This window comes from Clupea harengus, chromosome 10 (genome assembly GCF_900700415.2).
Source record: "Clupea harengus chromosome 10, Ch_v2.0.2, whole genome shotgun sequence".
Taxonomy (NCBI): domain Eukaryota; kingdom Metazoa; phylum Chordata; class Actinopteri; order Clupeiformes; family Clupeidae; genus Clupea; species Clupea harengus.
The window spans coordinates 13,507,583-13,528,690 of NC_045161.1; the positions used below are offsets into that span (position 1 = coordinate 13,507,583).

Genomic DNA, 21,108 nt, shown 5'->3' on the forward strand with positions numbered 1-21,108 from the left:
TCTGGCATATTTACATTACCCCTGTAATAATCCACGATCATACTATGTTTGAATGTGATTATGTTCAGAGAGTAGAAAGAAAAGGCAGACTTCTCACTCTTATGGTATAATGAAGGTGTTGTTTAGAGTATGCAAACATACTGCACGTTCACAAATTACTGTACAGTTTGAAAGGCTGTGGAACTTGGACAGGTGTGGTGGGACTATCCCCTCTGAATAGCTCACATGGCAGAATGGCCACCTCACTCAAGACAAGACTTGCTGTTATTAGGCTTTCTCTCACAGATCATTACACACCATACTGCTTATTCAAAGCAATTAACTTCTCCTTATGTTGTATGAAGGGCCCTCGAAAGGGCAATGCAGACTCTGTGTTGCTATACCACAATGTGCAATTTAATAAATAAATGCTCTCATTTCAGGGGCAACAGCAGCCAGAGTCAGCCCTGCGCGTTACTCCACAACTCCAGACACTGTTGCACACACAGCTAGAAGCTTTGTCTGAGATGTGCACGCCTGATTTCAGTCATTGTTTCTGGTAGTGTGTGTGGTATGGCACCACCCTGGCGATTCAGTATGGAGTTGAAGTATCCCACTGCTGCATGATAACTTGCCATGCCCACATTACCGTTCAGGAGTGACTTTACCAAGGACAAGAAACATTCACACACACACCATTGCTTTTAAGATTTCTCAGAGGACAAGACACACACAAACAGCATTTGCACTCAAGAAACTGCCATATTGTATTTTTTTAAAAGCATGATGCAATCCCTTTTACAAGCACTAGGAGGCACCATTCCACAAGGAGAGGAGAGGTGATGTAACTTTTCTGAGGGCTGCTAAATTCAGGGCGGTACTACATGCAAGGACTCAGAGACATGCCAGGCATGCTGGTGAACCAGATCTCTCCTGTCACAGCCCTGTCTCAATGGTTCCCCACATATAACACAGAAAGAATGCAGGACGACGCACAAACAAGAGCTGTTTCTCTGCTAAGCAGCATTACTTTATTGCTCCAAGCAGCCAAAACATTGTTACAATCTTGTTTTGAAATCCTTAATTCACCAAGTAATTTGCTATAGTGTATATACTATAGTGAATGTAAAAAATAAATATGGAAATATCGTTTGAATCTTACGAGAAATAAAGATTAATGGTTGCAATTTGCAAAACACGTGATCATTCCAGTCATTGTACACTACAATAATTTGAACCAGTCACTGTCACCCCTTCCCCAAAACAAAGAGTATTGGATTTTACAAAATGGCACTTGAATTTCATGTTGTCTGCTATGGCAATGATACCAACACCAATCATACACACATTTAGTCAGCACAGTTAAAGAAACAAGACAGTATTTTGATATACCCCAGCGTCTTGGGATAAGAGCAGGTTTGTGCTTTACGACAATGAACCTGCACTGTAAAGAGGGAACAATGCTGGAGACAGAGGAAGAAACTCTGCTCAAGACAGCCATGTTTTTCATGAAACACATTTGTTCCAGCATTTAATACAAGTACCAACAACAGCCTGATAAAGGCCTAAAACTGAGAAGGACTAAAGGATTGTGGCCCAAACTACTATCCAACAACTTTACTACTACACTAGCGGTCATGTCAGCCTGAGAAGTTACCCCAAAGCTATGAAGTGGCATTAGCCTGTCATGCTAATGCTAAAGGTTTAGTTCCACAATGCTCTGAAAAAAAGAGGAGGCTGCATGATTTTAAATGTTAATATACTGTAAACTGACGAAGCCCCCGTTAAAAAGAACCCACTGTTCTTGGTTTGTGCTCAGCTGAAATTCAGTTGGGGATATCAATTCCATTTGAACCTATATTAATTACAGTCAAAACTGACTTCAGATGATTGAGTACTTGATTTGCCCCTGGAGGACACTGAAAGTAATTAAACTGTGCGTGTGATTTAACTACATCTGAAGTGAGACTCATTCATTCTCTTGGCCTATTCACTGAAGTGACTAAAATCTAAGTCAGCACCCATAGGATGATGGGTGTCTCTAGCATGCTCAAACAGCTCAACATGAAACATGCACAAGAGAGTGAGGTGCTGCTTCCAAGCTTCCTCAACAAGCCAGCCACTGGGAAAAAACAAAAAAAAATCACACACACACACACACACACAAGAACAAACTCCCAATTCATGGAAAATGTAAAACTTCAGATTTAAATGGATACATTTAGTAGATTCAAACATTGTATTATAAGACAGTCAGATAACCAGCAAATCAGTTTCCAGAAACACCATCATTCCAAACTCTCAGCTTTCAGTCCAAAGGTAAACAGATTGTGGCATATAAATGATTTTTACACCATTGAATATCCCATTGCATACAAATACAGTATATATTTCCCAACATTAAGAAAGAACATAATTAAGATCACCTTAAAAAAACACCACAAGAAATGACTGGAATGTGCCCAGAACTTCAAGGCTGTCTCTGAGCTTAGAGTATGCAAGAAGGCCCATTGTCATGACAACCTGTCACACCCCGCTCTGGTGACTCAAGGAAGGATGGTGGTTAGGTGAGGTGGGGGGTGGGGGGGGGTATGAGTTTCAACCACAATTGACAACATTAAGGGGTGGTGTCCTGGATAACTAACATCAGATCTGAGACAAATTAATTGTTTAAGAAGGGTCAAATTGTGGGAAACGAATGACATGCTGTTCTGGGAAAACCAGTGCCCTACTGGCTTATATAATCAGTGCTCCCTTTTCCTCTTATGAAACGAGGCACTGGTGGAATGCTACAAAACCATCATGGATAGCTCTTGCATGGACATCAAAAAAGCATTAAGGCTCTCTGGGGGTGTCTTAAGTCTGCAGTGTGAAGTCCACTTGAATTAATCTGCCTGAAATGGATAACAGCAGTCATATACAGTACATTATTTATTTTTCCCCACTTAAGCATTGCTAATCCCGCTTATCTTAATGCTCAACTCATTGAGTCCGACCTGATAGTACAATAAAGCCTTACAACCTCAGGTGATGTTGAAGGTCGAACAGCATGAAAAATATTGTGGTTTTTACAACTATACTTGATGTAACTATACTTTGTTGGGATTGGAAAGTACATATTAAAAATGCCCATAAAAGTTGTATTTAAAGACAAACAGACAAAAATATAGCTGCAAGCAGTGATGAGGGGGCCAAGCAACCCAACAGGGCACAGTTGTCATGGAAACGAAGAGCATGGCTGTAAGCACTCACAGCAAGTTTCATGTCAATTGACCAAAGACTGGCCAATATGAGCTCACTTCTTGTTCGGTGGCTTTGCCGTCGGCCTCGATAGGCTGTAATGGAAGAATGGTTTGAATGACTTTCGAAAATAAAAACTCCATCTGATTACTTTCATGAGGCTTTGTCTGAAGATTATCTGTACCAAATTTGGTGACAAGATTCGACAACATTTGTGGCTGCTGAGAACTTTTAAAAGGTTTTCAATAAATCCAATATGGCGGGCACATAAATTTGGTCAACATGATGGGTTCTCATGGGATGGGATCCTTGGGATCTTCCGAGATATCACCAAACATAGCAAAGACATTTTTTTAAGGCAAACATATCATAACTTTTGCCTAGTACAACTCCCCTCAGTGGTCAAATGATGCACATTTTCGGGACAACCTCAGGAAGGGCTCCTGAGTCCATATACAAAGTTTGGTGTCAAACATGCATGCATCAAAGAGTTGCTTAGACCTCACTTCCTCTTTCTTGGCTTTGCTGCCAAATTTCAATTTGCTGTGACGGACGAATGCTTTTAAAAAGTCAAAGGTCCATATGAATATGTTTGTGAGGTTTGGTCTGCAGATCATTTGTGCAAATTGTGATGAAAATAAAAAAACGGTGAGGCCTGTAAAACATTTTTGACACTTTTCATAAAATCCAGCATAGTGGTGGCATCAATTAGGTTGCCATGACAATTTGCTATGTCTCAGCTTTGGGTCCTCCCACTGTATTACCTGTATTTATTATATATACACACCATCAGTTATTAGCCAAAACACCTTTTTGCACCCAACCTTTTTGCACAAACTCAGAAAGGGAAACTGAGTCCATGTACAAAGTTTGGTTTTTGATAAGTCAAAGTGCTACTGAGATATTACCTCCTCTATGGCTTTGCAGCCAAATTTAATAAGCTGTGACAAACACTTTCACAAATCGAGAAGCAAAGCAAATGAAACTGTGAGGCTTGATCTGAAGATCATCTGTACCAATTTTGGTAAAGATTGGACAAACTTTGTGGTGTGTGAAATTTCATAAAATTCAAGATGGTGGAAAATCCAATATGGCGGAAATGTACATTATAGGGTGCAGTGAACTTGGCTTGATCCAAGGAACCCAATGGAGCTTTTTTGTTTTGTTTTATTTTTTTAAATCAAGCATACTGTTCAAAAGTTACGTGCATAAATCCACCAACAACTTTGACCTATCAGTGGCGCTAGAGCACAGACATGAAACTTGGGTGAACTGAGTCAGGGGACCGTCCCCAGTAAGTGTGCCAAACTTCATAACTTTTCCCCATAAAGTTCTAGGGGCTGCCATAAAACACCCTAGCCAGAAGAATAAGAACAAGAAGGAGAAGAAGAAGAAGATGATTCAGAAAAGATAGAAACACAAATCAGTGCCTGCGCAGCTTCACTGCTTGGCCCCCAATAACAGAAAAGAAAACAATATATAAATCAGCAGTAGTGGCAGGTCAGAGAACTGTATTTTGGGATAGGACAATCACATCAATGCAATCCTTCTTTCTCTAAAACAGAAAGGACAGATAACTTACAGTACAGATAATTCTTTGTGATGGAATCAGATGCCCATTTAATTAGTCATGTACAAAAAACATGGAGTTATACATAGATACAATATTGTGAACAATATCATGATCAATCATACCCAAAGGATAACCAAAGAAGTCCTGATTAAAAGGGGGAAAAAGATGAAAAAACACAAACAAACAAGGGAATGTGAAAAACCACCTACTGGGGTGAACGATTGACAACTGACAATCCTGACAAGCTGCCGCCACAATTAGATCCCTGAAAAAGTGAGCATTTTGGCACGAATCCCGTAGAGCCAATTTAATTATCAGAAACAAAAATGTCTATGCAGCATATTAATGACAGCTCATAAAATGCATTGCAGAAATGCATCAAATGCAGTTCAGCTTCAGCGGAAAGGGGTCCATGGTAGTCATCAATACACTCTACCAACAACAAATAAATGAATCAAATTACAAATTGACTGCGGAAACAGCATATTTGCAACCATGTTATCTACAGCATACAAGAGACTGCATCAACCACTATGGCCACAGATGTGCCAACACACACACTCTCTCTCTGTCACAAGCTCTGATAACAGTCTGCCTTTCCGAGGCATGGCAGCATTGATAAATGAGCTGTGAGTACATCTTCATTTAGCTGCTAATTTTGGCCACAGGAACCCAGTTCCTGCTCCCTGCAGTGCAGAGCGGGAATGCACAGGACAGGAAGTACAATCCCTTTGGCCTCACAGAAGTTGGAATGTCAATGAACAAAATGTACCCAGAGCATGAACATGAGAAACGTGATATACAAGTGTGGTGGATCACACATGCCAAAAGGCAGAAATGGTTTAACACAGAGTGCGCATTAAAACACAAGCATTTGCGCCTGTATTATGGATCATGGCTGTATTCCCTTTTCAGGTCTAGCTACCAATGCTTGTGAAATTCCCTTTTTGATGTTTTTGTCAGCTTGAAATGAGTGCCTTAGTATTTTATATATGAAAGTGGTTGTTCTTTCCTATAAAAAAAAAAAAAGAAAAAAGAATGTCCTTTTTGCAAATACCTGCAGCTGAGGTTACTCTGTATACGGACCATGCAAATATTGCAAACTGCTGTTGCTTGTTCAACAAGAGCTCGAAACGGAATGAAGGGAGATTGAGAACTCAGAGCAGAATTTTCATGGTAAAAAAAAACAAACAAAATCCACGTTTTGGATATGGGCTCTCCATGGTCAGTTTTTAGCTTCAGCTCTACAGTGTGCATCAAGGGTGGAGGGGAGGAGAAAAAAACTAACAAAAAAATACCTTGACACTCAAACTCTTGAGCTATAATAAAACACTTTGGAGTTTACCTTCAGCCCGCATGCATACACAAACACAGCAGTAGCAGTAGCGATGCATTCTGTAGAGACAGAGACAGAGAGAGAGAGAAAGACTGATAGACATATACAGACAACAACCAAGCGTGACCTGTGAACTCCAGGTCAAAGTGTCCATTGACGACCGCACCTCTTCAGGTTCAATATACAGTGAATGACCAATAATCCTGAAAATTCAATTTCTTCTTCTCGTCTTCTTTTTTTGTTGTTGTGTTTAACACACACACAAAAAAAAAATATCATCCTTGAAAAAGGTGAATCCAGGACCCAACTCCGTCCAGTGCGGGTTAAGACGTGACTTAGAAGATCCTCAAGGCTCTGCTGGACCAACACCAAATCAATGGCCACGAGGAGAGAATCATCACAGACACACACACAAACACAAACAGCATCCTGTGTACTCGTTGTCAGTGTGAGTGTGTTCAGACAAAGCCATGAGACGTCCAAACAACAACAACAACAACAACAAAAAAGATCATCAATGTTCCTCTCTCATTAGAGTCTCAATGATTTCCATGATCAGAGAATGCCGTGATTGGACAGTAGGATCGACATTTTTTGTTCTCTTGGTGTCGAGCTGATTGAATAACAACATAAAAAAAGGCAGAACTGAAACAATAAAAAAAAAGATCAGCAATGCTTCAGAAAGCTACCCAAGGTCCAGCAGGTCAGCCTGGGAGAGGCATGATGGGAAAAATCTCTCATGTTTTGAGTAAGCACAGGACCTAGCCACCTCTGACCATGGTACAGTGACAAACAAGACAATAAAATAAATAATAATAATAAAAAAAAAGAGGAAGTAGAATTCAGCACAAGCAGCAGGGGCTTACATCACTGCTTATAGTAGGAACCTGAGAGAGAGAGAAAGAGAGACAAAGAAAAAGAGAGAGAGAGAGAGAGAGAGGAGTTAGGGGGAGGGATTGAGAGGTCAATCGGTTATATGGTTCTCATAATCCCTGCCTCTAGCCATTCCAGAGGAGGCAAGCACAGCTGTAGGCTCTCTACTGTGGTGTGTCATGTGTTCCCATTCTCAACAGTGACTCCTTATACACCTGCCAAAAGGGCTGGCCATAATCTACAGTGCACAGCTCATACTTCAGGTTTTTAACTCTTCTTCACCTAATTTTACAGCAATGCATGACTGCTGTAAGCACCTACTGCTAGCCAAATGTCACTCTTGATATTCTATGCAAGTAAAACTGTATGATACACCATGATGTCAAAGTAAAAAAAATTAAAAGATTCCATGATTTAGTCACTGAAAGTGGTTGGAGGACTCACCTTTGTAGGCAGCATCGGGTCGGGTGGCGGGCCGTGGAGGGTAATGGGGCTCTGGGTAGCCATAACTAGACTCCACATTCTCATAGTCAGGTGTGCGGGGACGGGCAGGCCTGGGGAAGAGAAGGAGACGCAGGCTGTCAGTCTGACTGCAGTCTGGAGAAGAGAATCCAAATAGAACCCAAGGAAGTTTTAAGCACCATTTGAAACTCTTTTTTCCGTTAATGTTTTCTTTCCGCCCTATGGCACATGTGGTTGTGACTTCTTGAACCTGCACCATTCTTTACACCGTTCAACTTGGCAAAATGGAGGATATAAAGCTTGGCTTTATATGGGACAACTGTGTTACTACAGCTGTGCTATTCAGTGTAGAAAAAGTGAAGTTCTTTCCACCGGAAACTGGATTGGTTTGTTTGTCATCCATTTCATGGCATGAGATTTATTACAATACATATATGGGGACAAACATGAGGGAATTTAGCTTAAATGGTGGGAGGAGGACATTAAAGGATTAACGGAGTTAAAATGTCTAAACTAATCCAAAGCCATGTGGTTGCCAAGGTCAAAGTAGATGCATAGACTCCTGCAGAAAAAAACAGGCCACAGCCTGGCCTGAGGTTATTACCTACTCCCCATCTCTGTCCCACTCACCCCCTGTCTACTCTACACTCTCCCGTCGATCCATGAATATATACACAACAAAACTACTATATTATCCCCTGGCAAAACGTATGTCTATAAAGCTCTGCAAGCAGCTTTTGCTAATGCTGTTGGTTATGAACGCCTTAATGTAAATGTAATTTATTTGGTGAGAAGGTGAGCTGTAGAGTGATGATATACTTACACACCCCCCCCCCAAATGTTCCCTTCTTAAATGTTTAGAGCTAAGGAAGAACTTGCATGTCAGAATGCTGTAGAAATAAATAGCATGGCCTCTATAATTGTATAGACACATTATCCTTTATCATTCCAGATTTTCACTTGATTCAACCTTTTCTGCTGTGAGTGGATGAGGCCCACAGGGTAGTCAGCTTGTGTTTTGGTTGGGAGTGTAGATGTGTATTTGTGTGTGTGCATCTTTAAGAACAGGTGTGTAGGGAGTACCTGGATGGTTTATGATTGCGGGCTCTCTGCTGGTCATACTCCTCTCGTGATCTGGGTCGCACTACCTCCTCTGTTGCTGGCTGAAGTGCACGCACACACACAAACACACACACACTTAACATCTTCACTTGAACTGTGAGAATCATAATACAATACACTTAGAATAAACTAAAATCACCTAAATAATGTAACTAGCAAAATGTGCGTATTGGGATGTAAATGTCTGAATGTAGAGTTAGGCCATATGTCATTACCTTCCAGTCGCCTTCTGGTTTTCTCCTGTCCATGGCTGGTTTCTCTCGCTCTCGGTCCCGCGATTTCTTAAAGACTTTCTTCTCCTCCTCCATTATCATCCGTGCAATTTCCTTTAACAATCAAAGCCAAATTACACATCAGCCTCTTCCCAAAAAAAAAAAATTACAGCACAACCGCTTAACCGCACAACAGAGACGGACAGATGGCAAACCTGCTGACATTTGTATCGCTTATTTAAATATAGATATTTAGGGCACAATATGCACATGCAATTTAATCATGCTCAGCAATGATGGTAGGACAATATCCATCACCCGATTAAAATTAAAATAAATGTGTTGTTGTTCCATATGTAGGCAGAATATCACAGGATTTTCTCCAACACTGGGAGATATACATTGCAGACATACATTTGACCTTCGTCCAGTTTTCATCAAGCTCAAACAGCAGATAAATCTAACCTCTTCATGTTGGCTTAAGACAATTTATTACTCTACCAATCCAGTTAATCCATCAGGAAGTATTTTGAAGGTCAACTAAGTCTAAATGTGTACAACCCTAACCTCACAATCAGCTTTTCTGTCTGAAGCTCAATCCTCAGCTCTCGTCCTGCTTGATTTATCAGCTGCGTTTGATACAGTCAACCACCGCATCCTTCTGTCCATACTGTCAAGTATGGGCATTTCTGGCAAGGCGCACTCCTGGTTTGAATCGTACCTCACTGGGCGCTCGTTCAATGTGTCATGGCAAGGTCAGCTGTCTGTACCTCACCACCTTACCACAGGGGTGCCCCAAGGCTCGGTGATGGGACCACTTCTCTTTGCCATCTACACCACTTCGCTGGGCCCTATCATCCGCTCGCATGGTTTTTCCTATCATTGCTATGCCGATGATACTCAACTGTTTCTGTTTTTCCCTCCTGAGGACACCACTGTCTCGGCGCGGATCTCGGACTGTCTTGCTGATATATCCACATGGATGAAAAACCACCACCTTCAGCTGAACCTGGCCAAAACGGAACTGATGGTCTTTCCAGCCAAACAGGCCATCCACCACAACATCAGCATCAATATTGACTCCTTGTTCCATCCAAAACAGCAAGAAACCTCGGGGTCATTATTGATGACCAACTGACTTTCACGGACCACATTGCCTCTGTCTCTAGGTCCTGCCGCTTTGCGCTATTCAACATCCGCAAAATCAGGCCGTACCTAACCCAGTATGCCACCCAGCTGCTGGTGCAAACCTTGGTGAATTCCCGCCTTGATTACTGCAACGCCCTCCTAACGGGCCTGCCAGCTTGCGTGGTGAAACCACTACAAATGATCCAGAACGCGGCGGCGCGTCTGGTGTTCAACCAACCGAAGAGGGCACACGTCACCCCGCTTCTTATTGACCTCCACTGGCTGCCTGTAGCTGCTCGCATTAAGTTCAAGTCACTTATGCTTGCCTACAGAGTGCTTGATGGTTCTGCTCCCACCTACCTAAATGCTCTTGTAAGGGCAAATGTTACACCCAGGATGCTGCGCTCTTCTAGTGAGCGTCGTTTGGCACTGCCGTCTGTGCAAGTACGGCAGTCCAGACTATTCTCATTTGTAGTTCCACGTTGGTGGAATGAACTACCCAGCACTACCAGAGCAGGGGCGTCCCTCTCTACCTTTAAGAAGCTTTTGAAGACCCAACTCTTCAGAGAGCACTTCCCGTCCTAACTGGCACTTCGACTAGTAACTTGCAATTACAGCAGTTACATTTCTGCACTGCTTTCTTTCTTTTTTATTTCATTTTGTTATATTTCTTATGTAAAGTAGTATTTATTTATTGTTACACCAGGTTCTATTGCTCGTAGCTTGAATATTCTCTCCCTTGTACGTCGCTTTGGACAAAAGCGTCTGCTAAATGACTAAATGTAAATGTAAATGTAAATATTTAGAATATATTTATCCTCAATGCAATCTTTTTTTCACCTTTTGTGTCTATTATTGAACTGAACACATGTCTCTCGTAGGAATGAATCCTTACCTCGTCCTGAGCCACTTGAGCAGCCTGGGCGTGGCGCTTGCCCATCTGACTGGCCTGTAAACAACACAAAGGGCAGGAAATGAGTTAGCACCATGAGAGCACATGGTGTTTCCCATATCTATCCGGTGAGAGTTGAACCCCTTCCTGTAATCTGTGGAAGCCCTGGTTTCACTGACAATGCACTGCTCAATGAGTAAGGGGCAATGGTTGTGTACTTTCCCCCTCACATAAGTGAACAAATAAAACCTAAAGACTGTGAAAGACAAAGAAGACTGTGTTAATGAATTCTACTGCAGTGGTAAATGCAATTTCAGTCATCCAGTTTATGGTTACATGTTGTCTTGAGTGTGGTACTGAAATCTATTTGTAGGATGTCCCTCTTCCACCAAGTCTTGCTATGCTAGACTGCCTTTGAAATCTCCACACAGAAAAAAAAAAAAACGAATGTCGTGCAGTCATTAGCTGGCCCTGCTGAGGGCACTGTGGGGCTCCAACCTTGAGCTCCTCCTCCTGCAGGAGGCGCGCCACCTCCAGGTCCCGCAGCTCCTGCAGCTCTTGATCTCGCACAGCCATCCGGCTCAGGCCCTGCTGCGCCTCCACCACGCCAAACTCCCCTCGACCTCCACGGCCTGCAGGGGCAGAGAGAGAGAGAGAGAGAAAGGAGAGAGAGAGAGAGAGAGAGCGAGAAACAATAATGAGAAGGGGAAAAAAAGAATAGCTTTGAGGTGGACAGAGGAAGCGAGCAAGCGACAAAGAGACAGAGTATAACATGATAAGAAGAAGGAAGGGTAGGGGTGCTTAAGGGGGGGGGTAAACTGTGGGAGGAAACCAGAGATTTTCGGAAAAAACAGAGAAGTTATAAACAGAGAACACACACTAATTTGTCCGCACACGCACACGCACACGCACACGCACACGCACACGCACACGCACACACACACACTGATTAGCCAGTATTACATTCAACACAAATATGGATACCGACAAGTGTTTTGTTGGTCAATGGGAAGCATGTGGCATGATTCGGAGAAAAGAAAAGAAAATCATAATTCCCAATAAAGAGGAGGAGGAGAAGGAAGAATCTGGAATTCGTCACCATAATTTCTGTTACAAGAAGCCCCACCACCTGGTGATCCAGCGTAGGAAACGGTGATACACCCAAACACACACACACACACTCACTCAGGTACCCCATACCTCTATCCAGAGGGGAGCTGGAGAGGGAGTCGAGCTCCCTAGATTGAGAGCGCACCCTCTGGACATCATCGTCCAGGTCCAGAGTCTCCCTCCTCTCCCCCCTCCTGGGGGAGCGAGAGCTGCTAGGCTCCTCAAACACATCACTGGGCCCCGAGGGGAGACGCAGGCGGCTCCTGGCCTCCTCGTCCTCGGACCAGGATCCCGTGCGCTCCTCCTGATCCCTCTCTCCGCTCCTCGTGTGACCATTGTGATTCCTCTTCTCCCTCTTCCTTTCCTTCTCCCAGTCTCTGCCTCGGCCTCTATGGACATCTTTGGTCTCGTGTCCATCTCTGCCTCTGGACCAGTCTAGTTCTTCTTGTCTCTTGTGTCCATGTCGGTCCCGCTCTGCGTCACGATCTCGATCTCTGTGTCGGTCCCTATCGGACTCCGACATCTCCAGCCTGTCGCGGCTTTTGGCCCTCTCTCTGGGTCTCTCCCCATCCCTCCATCCATCTCTATCCCTCTCTTTATCCTTCCTCCTGTCCCTGTCCTTCTCCTGATCCCGGTCTCTTTCTGTGGGGTAGCTGGGCGGTGGAGGTCGGAGGGGTCTCTCCTTCCGGCGCACCACCGGCTCGTCCTCCCGCTCCTCGGCCGGGGCGCCTCGGCCCCTCCTGTGCTCGCCCTGCCTCTCCCTGCCCTCGGGGGGCAAGTGGTCAGGGTAGCGGCCCCGCCTGTCCTGATGCCTGTCCCTGCCGGGGCTTGCATGGAGCCGGGGACCCCCCAGCTCGGGCGGGTCGTACTCGGGGTACCTCCTCCGCCCGGTGTCTGAGGCCTTTTTGCGGCTATTCTCTGGAGAGGGGTAGCCCGTGTCAGAGGGGATGCGATGAACTGGGAAAGAAGCAGGCAGGAAAAGGGAGAAGGAGAGGGAGAGTGTTTTGGAAGGAGGGATGGAGGAGTGTGCCAATGAGTAGACACAGACAGACAAGGCCAGGGGAGTTAGTAGTCATGATGGGTTAGTCACCTGTGAGAATAAGTTACATGAACATGAAAACGCTCACACAATACCGGTGACATGACACTTTTTAAACCCAAGAGCCTGACCCAAGACCCTGAACATGCAGACCTGACGCGAATACAAATGAATGAAAGTGTAACAAATATGGGAGTGGGAAAATGGGATGGTTTTGTGGTGTTCGTGCTTCGTACGTACAAATACGTTTATCTGAACTTTGTTTGTCAACAATGACAACAGAGTGTAAACACGAATACCTGAAACATAACACCAAACTACCCAACCAACCAGTTCAAGCCCTGTGTGATGAGCACGCGGGTGAAGATAATCCCTGGCCTGGTTGTTCTGAGGGGCAGAGCACTTTGAGAACACCTCTCTCAGCGTGAGGTCATCAAACTGGAATGTCAGGTAACAGGTCGAGTCAGGCTGTGTACTTTTGAAAATTTAAATTGCAAACACAGGTAGTTTTCTATAGATTGGGTGGAGATGCCAAACACCATGTACTGAAATTTCAAAAAAGGAGTCAATTAATTCATTTTGAGTGCAAGTGCCAACAAAGCCATGCAAATGCCTTCCAACTCGTCACGACCTACCCGACCAGGCCCGACCAATAAATACACACAACCCTTAATGTGGCAGATAATCTCTTTCTGAGCGTCACATTTTGAGATAGACAGAGTGACTGGATCAAATATGGAAACGCAGGCTTGTTTACATGTTGCTCCATGTCCAAAACAAGCCGTCCTCCTTCGGGGCACCCGGCTGAAGTGAAGAGGACAGGCATGACAGAGCGCTGACAGAGGGAGAACGCGTCAGCTTTCCGCTGCCTCTGGAGGTCTCAACCGTCAACCAAATGAGCAATGCTACAGCTCATCCACCATATCTTCATCTCTGAGCTCTGGTTTAACAGTGGCCCAAGCACATTATACACAGGCCTTGTTTAAGTGCTTGCTTTGGCAATAAAAGCAGTGGATAAAACCAAATAAAAACAATGTTCATAGCAAGACACAACAGAGACGTCCTCCACCTCTACACCCCCGTCGCTGCAGGATTTTAGTGTATAAACACAGTTCTGAAGAGCTGCAGGTTTACTGCGAAGGCTCCATGGCTCTGTAGTCGGCTGTGTAGTCGGCGCTGGTTCTTTTTTTTAAAGGGGAAACTGCAGATTAGCGTGCCAACACCGCCTGGCAGAGAGGAGGGTGGAGAATTACAGCGCACTAAGGAAATGCTGCCAGAGAGATAAGGAGACAGAGATAGAGAGAGAGAGAGAGAGAGAGAGAATGTGGGTGGGTGTGAATGTGTCTGGTACCATATCACAGAAAGAAAGGGAGAGAGAGAGAGAGAGAAAATCCAACAAAACAAAAACTGGGAAAGTATTTGAATGTGAGAGACTGGAGTATGAGCTCATATGTCTGCCTTAGAAATGACAGACAGAAAAAAATAGGTACTTTGTGTGTGTGTGTGTGTGTGTGTGTGTGTGTGGTAGCTTAGAGGTAGCTTATCCAGGCTAGAGGTGCTTTGAAACACAGGTTTGGCACCAACACAAAGGCAGCCGCAGAAACCTTTACACAGATGACCCTAAGTGGGTCATATGCTACATCCAGGACAGACAAAATCCTGTTTGTCTTCCCAAGTGCAGAGGAAGCCGAGATGTCTATAGCAACATTCCATCACTGACACTCACTGCTAATGACGTTTCAATAGGGAGGGGTGTGTGTATATGTATGTGTATGTAACCGTTGAGTGTATGTGTATGTAACCGTTGAGTGTATGTGTATGTCACCGTTTCATTGATTTTCACAGTGTGATAATTCAAGCTTCATCCTCCCTGGCTTCATTCACATCATATTTTGTCATCCTGAACAGAACTGTGTTCACAGAATGTTTTTAATGATTCCGGCAGGAACAGGGGTTGCTTCAGTCACAAGTCTGGTTCCACTAGTTCTTCCACTAGCGGTCATGTGCACTGGGATACCAAAGCTGACTGGACTAAAGCAGGAGTAATGGTCTAGGTTTCTGGCTGGGTTTTTGTCAGCTACCCAGGATACCAAGTGAATCTAATGATAGAAAGCCACCCCAATGTGTTAATATTAGCCAAAAGGGCAGATATACTTTTAAGACGCAAACAAGTCCTTCTGCCTCCTCCAAAACTAGGGGCGGTCGTCTGTGACTCATGGCAGAAAAACCTAAAATAGTTCACAGCTCTGCATCAAAACATTAGACACTGTAGCTGTGTAACTTGACAAAACTGTTCAACAAGATAATACCCAGCAACTCATCTGTAATCTACCATCTACAGAACTTAGCCAGCCGGCTAACCGCTAACATCCCCCAATTCATGCGTCACACACACCTCCTTTCTCATCATAGTATTCACGCATCACACACCTCCTTTCTCATCATAGTATTCACGCATCACACACCTCCTTCCTCATCATAGTATTCATGCGTCACACACCTCCTTTCTCATCATAGTATTCATGCGCCACACACCTCCTTTCTCATCATAGTATTCCTCCTCATGTTTGGGCTCCAGCTGCTTTTGACGTTTCTTCTCCTCTTTCATCTCCTTCTCCTGGAGTTTACGAGCGATAGCCTAAAAACAAGTAGCACAAATGCCAAAGGGCACATAGAAATTAATAAACATTGCATGTGAAATCTATACATCATCCAGAGTAATACGTTAGATTCATTATTAAAGTTCATCAACACTAATTTTGTGCTCTTAGGGTTCCCTCAGAGTAGTCCCCAAAGTGTTGTGATGATTGAACCTAATGTTGATTTTAACATTTGCATTCATAGGTCATCAAAAACTACAATTGGTGCTTCACCACATCAGTTACAGCATGAGCTAAGTGGCAGAAATTCATTGTAATCATCCATTAAAATCAATGTCTTATTTAGTTAACCGTGACTGCTAAATTTCCTGAATGGAAATATGTTTCACCACAAGAGGCAGCCTGAATCGTGTGTTGACTTCCTGGATGAAAGAGGCATTCACTTGTATGGTCATATTTTATCCAAGGGGTAAACACATGTGAAAGCCAGGTTAACCCACATGTCATTTTGCTGACAACACTAGCTTGGGAGGGTGGGGGGGGGGGGGGGGGGGTGTAAAGGTGTGCCATCTTTCTGTGTTTCCTTTTGCTAACTGAACCGTAATGAGAACAAGACTGGTCTGTTCTTCTCACCGCATCCTTCTCCTCCTGTTGTCTCTGCTGCTCTGCCTGTAGAACAAGCTGCTCCTGGATCTCCTGGGCTATCTCACTGTCAGTCTGCTCCCTGGAACACACACACACACACACACACCAAATTCAGACAGTGACTTCTTACATGACACTGTCATGTTGACAGAATAGCACTTTTAACCCAAAAACACCATCATTAGCAGCCTAAATAATGTTCTTTTATGGCGGTCAGTTATGTCTGACTAGGTCATTTAGTCAAGTACATTTCTCACCAAATTAGGTTAAGTAAATTCCGCCCTACATTTGCCAGCCACACTTGGCTCAACAGAAAATCTATTGCCCTATTGTCACTATCAGGCAGCTAGCACAAACAGTACAGTTTGGTCTGCAGTCAGGCAGCTGGTGTGGGCGTGTTCCTGAGTGCATGGCCTTGCCGTGTGGTTCAGCCTGCGGCACACACTGTGCCTCCCTGCATCACTGTCAGGATCCTCCGATGAGAACATTAGCAGAGAAGAGTTATGGGTGTGTGCGTGTGCGTGCGCGTGCGCGTGCGCGGGCGCGGGCGCGGGTGCGTGCGTGCGTGCGTGCGTGCGTGCGTGCGTGCGTGCGTGCGTGCGTGCGTGTGTGTGCGTGCGTATCTCATGTCTTTCGACAGCACAGGCACATTTTTCATCTCTCTCTGCAGCAGTCTCACTGTTCTTGGTTTTTGTTTTTCTTTGAACATTCTTCAACAGTAACTGAGAGCAGGACTGACTCAAGGACAACAGAGGCCGACAGGTTCCATGGATGGATGTCTCCCTAAGGAGACGCCTTACTAAGCAGAGCTCTTAGTGTTTCCCAAGAGGGCAGCCAGAGCGGACAGTGAAGAGTCATGGTCAAACAACACAGCATAGCTCGCTCAGAATTACGTGAGGGATATAGAAATGGCTACAAAAGTATGCAACATGGTGGCCTTTAAATAATCACACGAAAGCCCAGAACTACGAAGAACACAAGGGAATGTTGTGAACATTAAGAATCTTAAAAATGCTCCAGGGTTGGAAATACTAAGGCCTTAAGGGAGGTGTTTACTTTCTGCTTTGGCTGTTCTGTCTCCTTCATAAGGTGGTGCTCCTTACATGATTTATGATACGTTTATTTATCTAACACTTATGCAAAGCACCATACAAATGCGCTTACTCTACAACGCAAACACAACACAGCAGGCCGAGGACAGAGAAGAGAGATTTGAGAGCGAGATTTATGAAGAGACCTCAGGTGATGTATGATCTAAAAGAGACATTAGATGTATTAGTACAAAGACCAATACTAGTAATTAATTTAGATTGTGGTTGTGATTATCTGAGCAGCTGGTGCAGCACAAAATCTCTGACTCAACAGAGGCTTTGATACTGAATCAGCAGTCTCAAACATTAAGTAAACATTTTAGTACAGTCTGGGCCTTACGCCTACACTACTCAGCCCTCAATGGAGTCTCACCCTTTTTGATGGAACAAAACACTCACAACAAGCTTCAATGGCATTAGATAGAAGGCCTGACTAGTGAGGTTGCAGGTGAAGGTAAGAGTAGGGCCAATGATTTTCACATTTGGTGAATTCAGTTTTTTTTCCCTTTCAGCTCTTTTAGTTCACCCTGAGGTAGATTGATGGCTTAAAATGAGTGAATAATATGTGCCCTTCTTAGATTGTTGTTTGCCAGCCATCAACAAAACAAAAGACTAAATATTTTTTGTTTTAAATGCGATTGGGAAGACGAGCGAGAGAATGTGACTGAATGTGTCTTTAGCGGAGGTGTGTGTATCAAGCGTTGAAAAGGGGGCGTGGCCAGAGCAGAGTTCAGCGCAGACGTGACATTTTCTCAGTGGTTTTGTTCTTTAATTAATGTTTGTTCATCGTTGCAATTGTTGTTGTGTTTATTTGAAAGAAATATAGCCTTGCAGCCCAAAATACAGGGGAATTTGGGCGATTTGTATGCACAAAATGATTTTCCGTCTGAAAGTTGCAATTTCGTTTCAAAGGGTTCATTCCGCGAATTCCGTCCGTTTTCCGTTATCGCGGAAAATCATTGGCCCTAAAAGAGTTTAGACTGGCTAGGAGTAGGTGCGGGTCGGTGAGTGTGACAGTGTGTGTGTGTGTGTGTGTGTGTGTGTGTGTGTGTGTGTGTGTGTGTGAGTGCATGCGTGTGCGTGCGAGTGTGGGTGTGAATGTATGTATGAGTGTGTGTCTTACAAGTGTTGGTGCTTTTTCTGCTTCTGGTCCTTGGCTCTCTTGTCTTCCTCATCTTGCAGACGTTTGGCCACTAGTAGGTCCTGCTGCACAAGGCGGCTCCTGTTGATGTTGGACGCCAAATGGCTCTCAACTGGCCGGAGGGAAACAGAAAAACAAATTAAACTATGCTTCTTTTCATAGTCACACACAAACTTACCATTTTAATAAAAAGCCAAACATTACCTCGCTAAGTTTTCAATGAAATATAAAAAAAGAGCATGCATGCTGCAAGCCTAGTCTAGCTCCAACGGTTCCTGTGTAATGTGCTGTCCATCAATAGTCCCGTAAAAAGATAAATATTGTTTATTTTAGGGGGATGTTTTAACTCAACCCTCCTCAATCAGGTTTTAATGGATGGACAGGCCAACAAAGGAAAATCTAACTGGATCGGTGGCCCTTAGTCCTGGAACACCATTTGCTGAAGGATGAACACACAGGAATCAGCAGCATGTCTATATCGTTACGACTGGATGGTCACTGACTACAGTTTGTAAATAACACAGTCATAACCTTGTCAAGGCCATGTAGCCTCTATGTAAGATGACATTGGTAAATCAACCACACAACTTATCCTCCCACACCCCCACCCTGATGTGTGACGCACACGAAACATTGACGAAGGGTACATCGAACATTTGTCAAAGCGGCTGCTTCTCACATGTTTCGCACTGATCGAAGTCTGTGGACGAACCACGTCAAACCATAAAACTGCTGCAAAGAACTGGAGACTGATTTATGCTTGCGCTAGCCTTGTCTAAGGACCTCTGATGCGAGAGGACAGATAAGTCACTCAACGGATTAAAACTGAACAAAATGGTCAACCACCTCTGTACTGACAGATATGAGGGTACTGCAAGAAATCAATTAACTTCAGTTAACTTATTTCAGGTCCAAATCTATTGTTGACATGCACCCCTGATTGAACGTGGTCAAATTCCATAAGCAAATGGAAACAAAATCTCCAAGTGTCTCATCAATCCCACTGACCCCAGCCGTGTAGGCTGGCAAGAGCGTCACATAATGTCACCTCTTTCAGTCAGTTCTTCTCGTCTGGAACTTTCCGTACGTTCATCTCTCCACCCTATACCACAACTTGACAAACAGCCCTGCTCTGCCTCCGGAACTCTTAAGAAACTATCCGTTCTGATATGACATAAAAAAACAAAACACAAAATAAAACGATTTGTCAGAGGTACTTTTGATGAAGCATGGGCCAACTCTGCCTCGGGTTTAACAACAAATGTGCCTGAAGACGTGAGTTCATTTGTGGATACATTTACATGCCTTCCTGTGGTCGATCTTCTTTCACCCCAGGGACAGAAATCTCAGATGGTGCACAGAACAGCCAGCTGCACTAAACACCACCAGGGCTATCAGTTTCCTACCCCAGAGCAACAGAACATACCAATCTCGCACTGCTTTCCTGTGACATCACCCAAATCAGGCCTACAGTACTGGGACTGTATGATGCCCGGGATGGTGCGGCATGACTGCTGGGCAGGTCTGTGCAGTTCTGCATCTTTTTGGTCAGGTCATTACAGTTGTGTGAGTAAGAGGCATGTAGAGCTACAGTGGGTGGATCAGCAGTATCGCTGTACCTGTTTGCCATGTAAGGATAAATAGGTTTCCAAAGGAAAGGTGTGTGGAGTTACCGGTGTGTCTTTGGCATTAATCCATCTGTCAAAGCCATTGTGATAATGTGATGTAATAATATGTTGGATTTACTTTATGCCGTGTACTGACAACTGACATCCTCCACATAAGCGGAAGTATGAACTAATTTGCGCACCAACAGTCATATGGAAAAAAAAGAATATTGCTCTTTTTAAAATTTCAAAAAGCCCATAAAGATATATTATGAGTGCATCAAACATCTTGGGTGATTTGGTTTGCCTGGAACACATAGGCTATGACTGTAGGTAATAATGTTCTTTTATTTAAAATGTTGCAAGTGGAAATGATGGACATGTTAATTTGCATATAGAGTGGGGAAGTGAGATCCGATCACCGAAGTGGTCATTGGAGTCTCTTGGGGGGACGCCTTCTAATGCCAGGTGTGAAATGCCATCCTTAGAGCTGTTCACTTGTGATTAGACCACCCAAGACAGATGTTAATGCCAACTGTGAATGGCCTACAGCCTCCCCACACCCCTCACCATGGGCTTCAACAGCGCCCCATCAACACCTCACCCCACGTCAGGAAACACTGAGCCACCCACTACCCACCCCACCCGGACCCGTCTGAGAGACAGCTGGAGAGACTGCACCCGGAAAAAGCTGTCGTTCTTGATGGTATCAGACCCATCCTGAAGGCCTACGCGGACCAGCTATGCAGGATTCTATAGTACCTCTTCAACTTAGCCTGAGCAAGGAAAAGGTTCCGGTGCTGTGGAAGAAATCCTGCCTAGTTACGGTACCAATGAAGTCTTCTCTATCTGCATATATGACTATAGACCCGTTGCCTTAACATTCCACATCATGAATGTCCTGGAGAGACTTGTTTTGGCTCATCTCAGACCTTAGATGACCACTGCTCTGGACCCACAGCAAATTGCACTTGCAACAACAGATTGGTAAAAGATATGCAACAGGTAGACATCTCCACAGGTAGACACCTCCACAGGTAGACATCTCCACAGCCCCC

At 44.2% G+C, this 21,108-nt stretch overlaps 1 protein-coding gene across 3 annotated transcripts in view; it reads right to left on the reverse strand.

Annotated features, from left to right (window-relative positions):
* Positions 1–984: 984 nt before the first annotated feature.
* Positions 985–21,108, reverse strand: part of ccdc50a (coiled-coil domain containing 50a) — a 28,449-nt gene continuing 8,325 nt past the window's right edge. The window contains exons 3-12 of one of the 3 annotated variants that reach the window (XM_031575445.2): positions 18,426–18,555; positions 16,200–16,290; positions 15,502–15,604; positions 12,018–12,884; positions 11,316–11,449; positions 10,821–10,874; positions 8,801–8,911; positions 8,547–8,626; positions 7,446–7,555; positions 985–7,015 (exon numbers count right to left, since the gene is read on the reverse strand). In XM_031575445.2, coding sequence (XP_031431305.1) covers positions 6,996–7,015; positions 7,446–7,555; positions 8,547–8,626; positions 8,801–8,911; positions 10,821–10,874; positions 11,316–11,449; positions 12,018–12,884; positions 15,502–15,604; positions 16,200–16,290; positions 18,426–18,555 — 1,700 coding nt within the window. In that variant the 3' untranslated portion in view covers positions 985–6,995. The other 2 variants (XM_031575448.2, XM_031575447.2) reach the window with 2 other exon arrangements.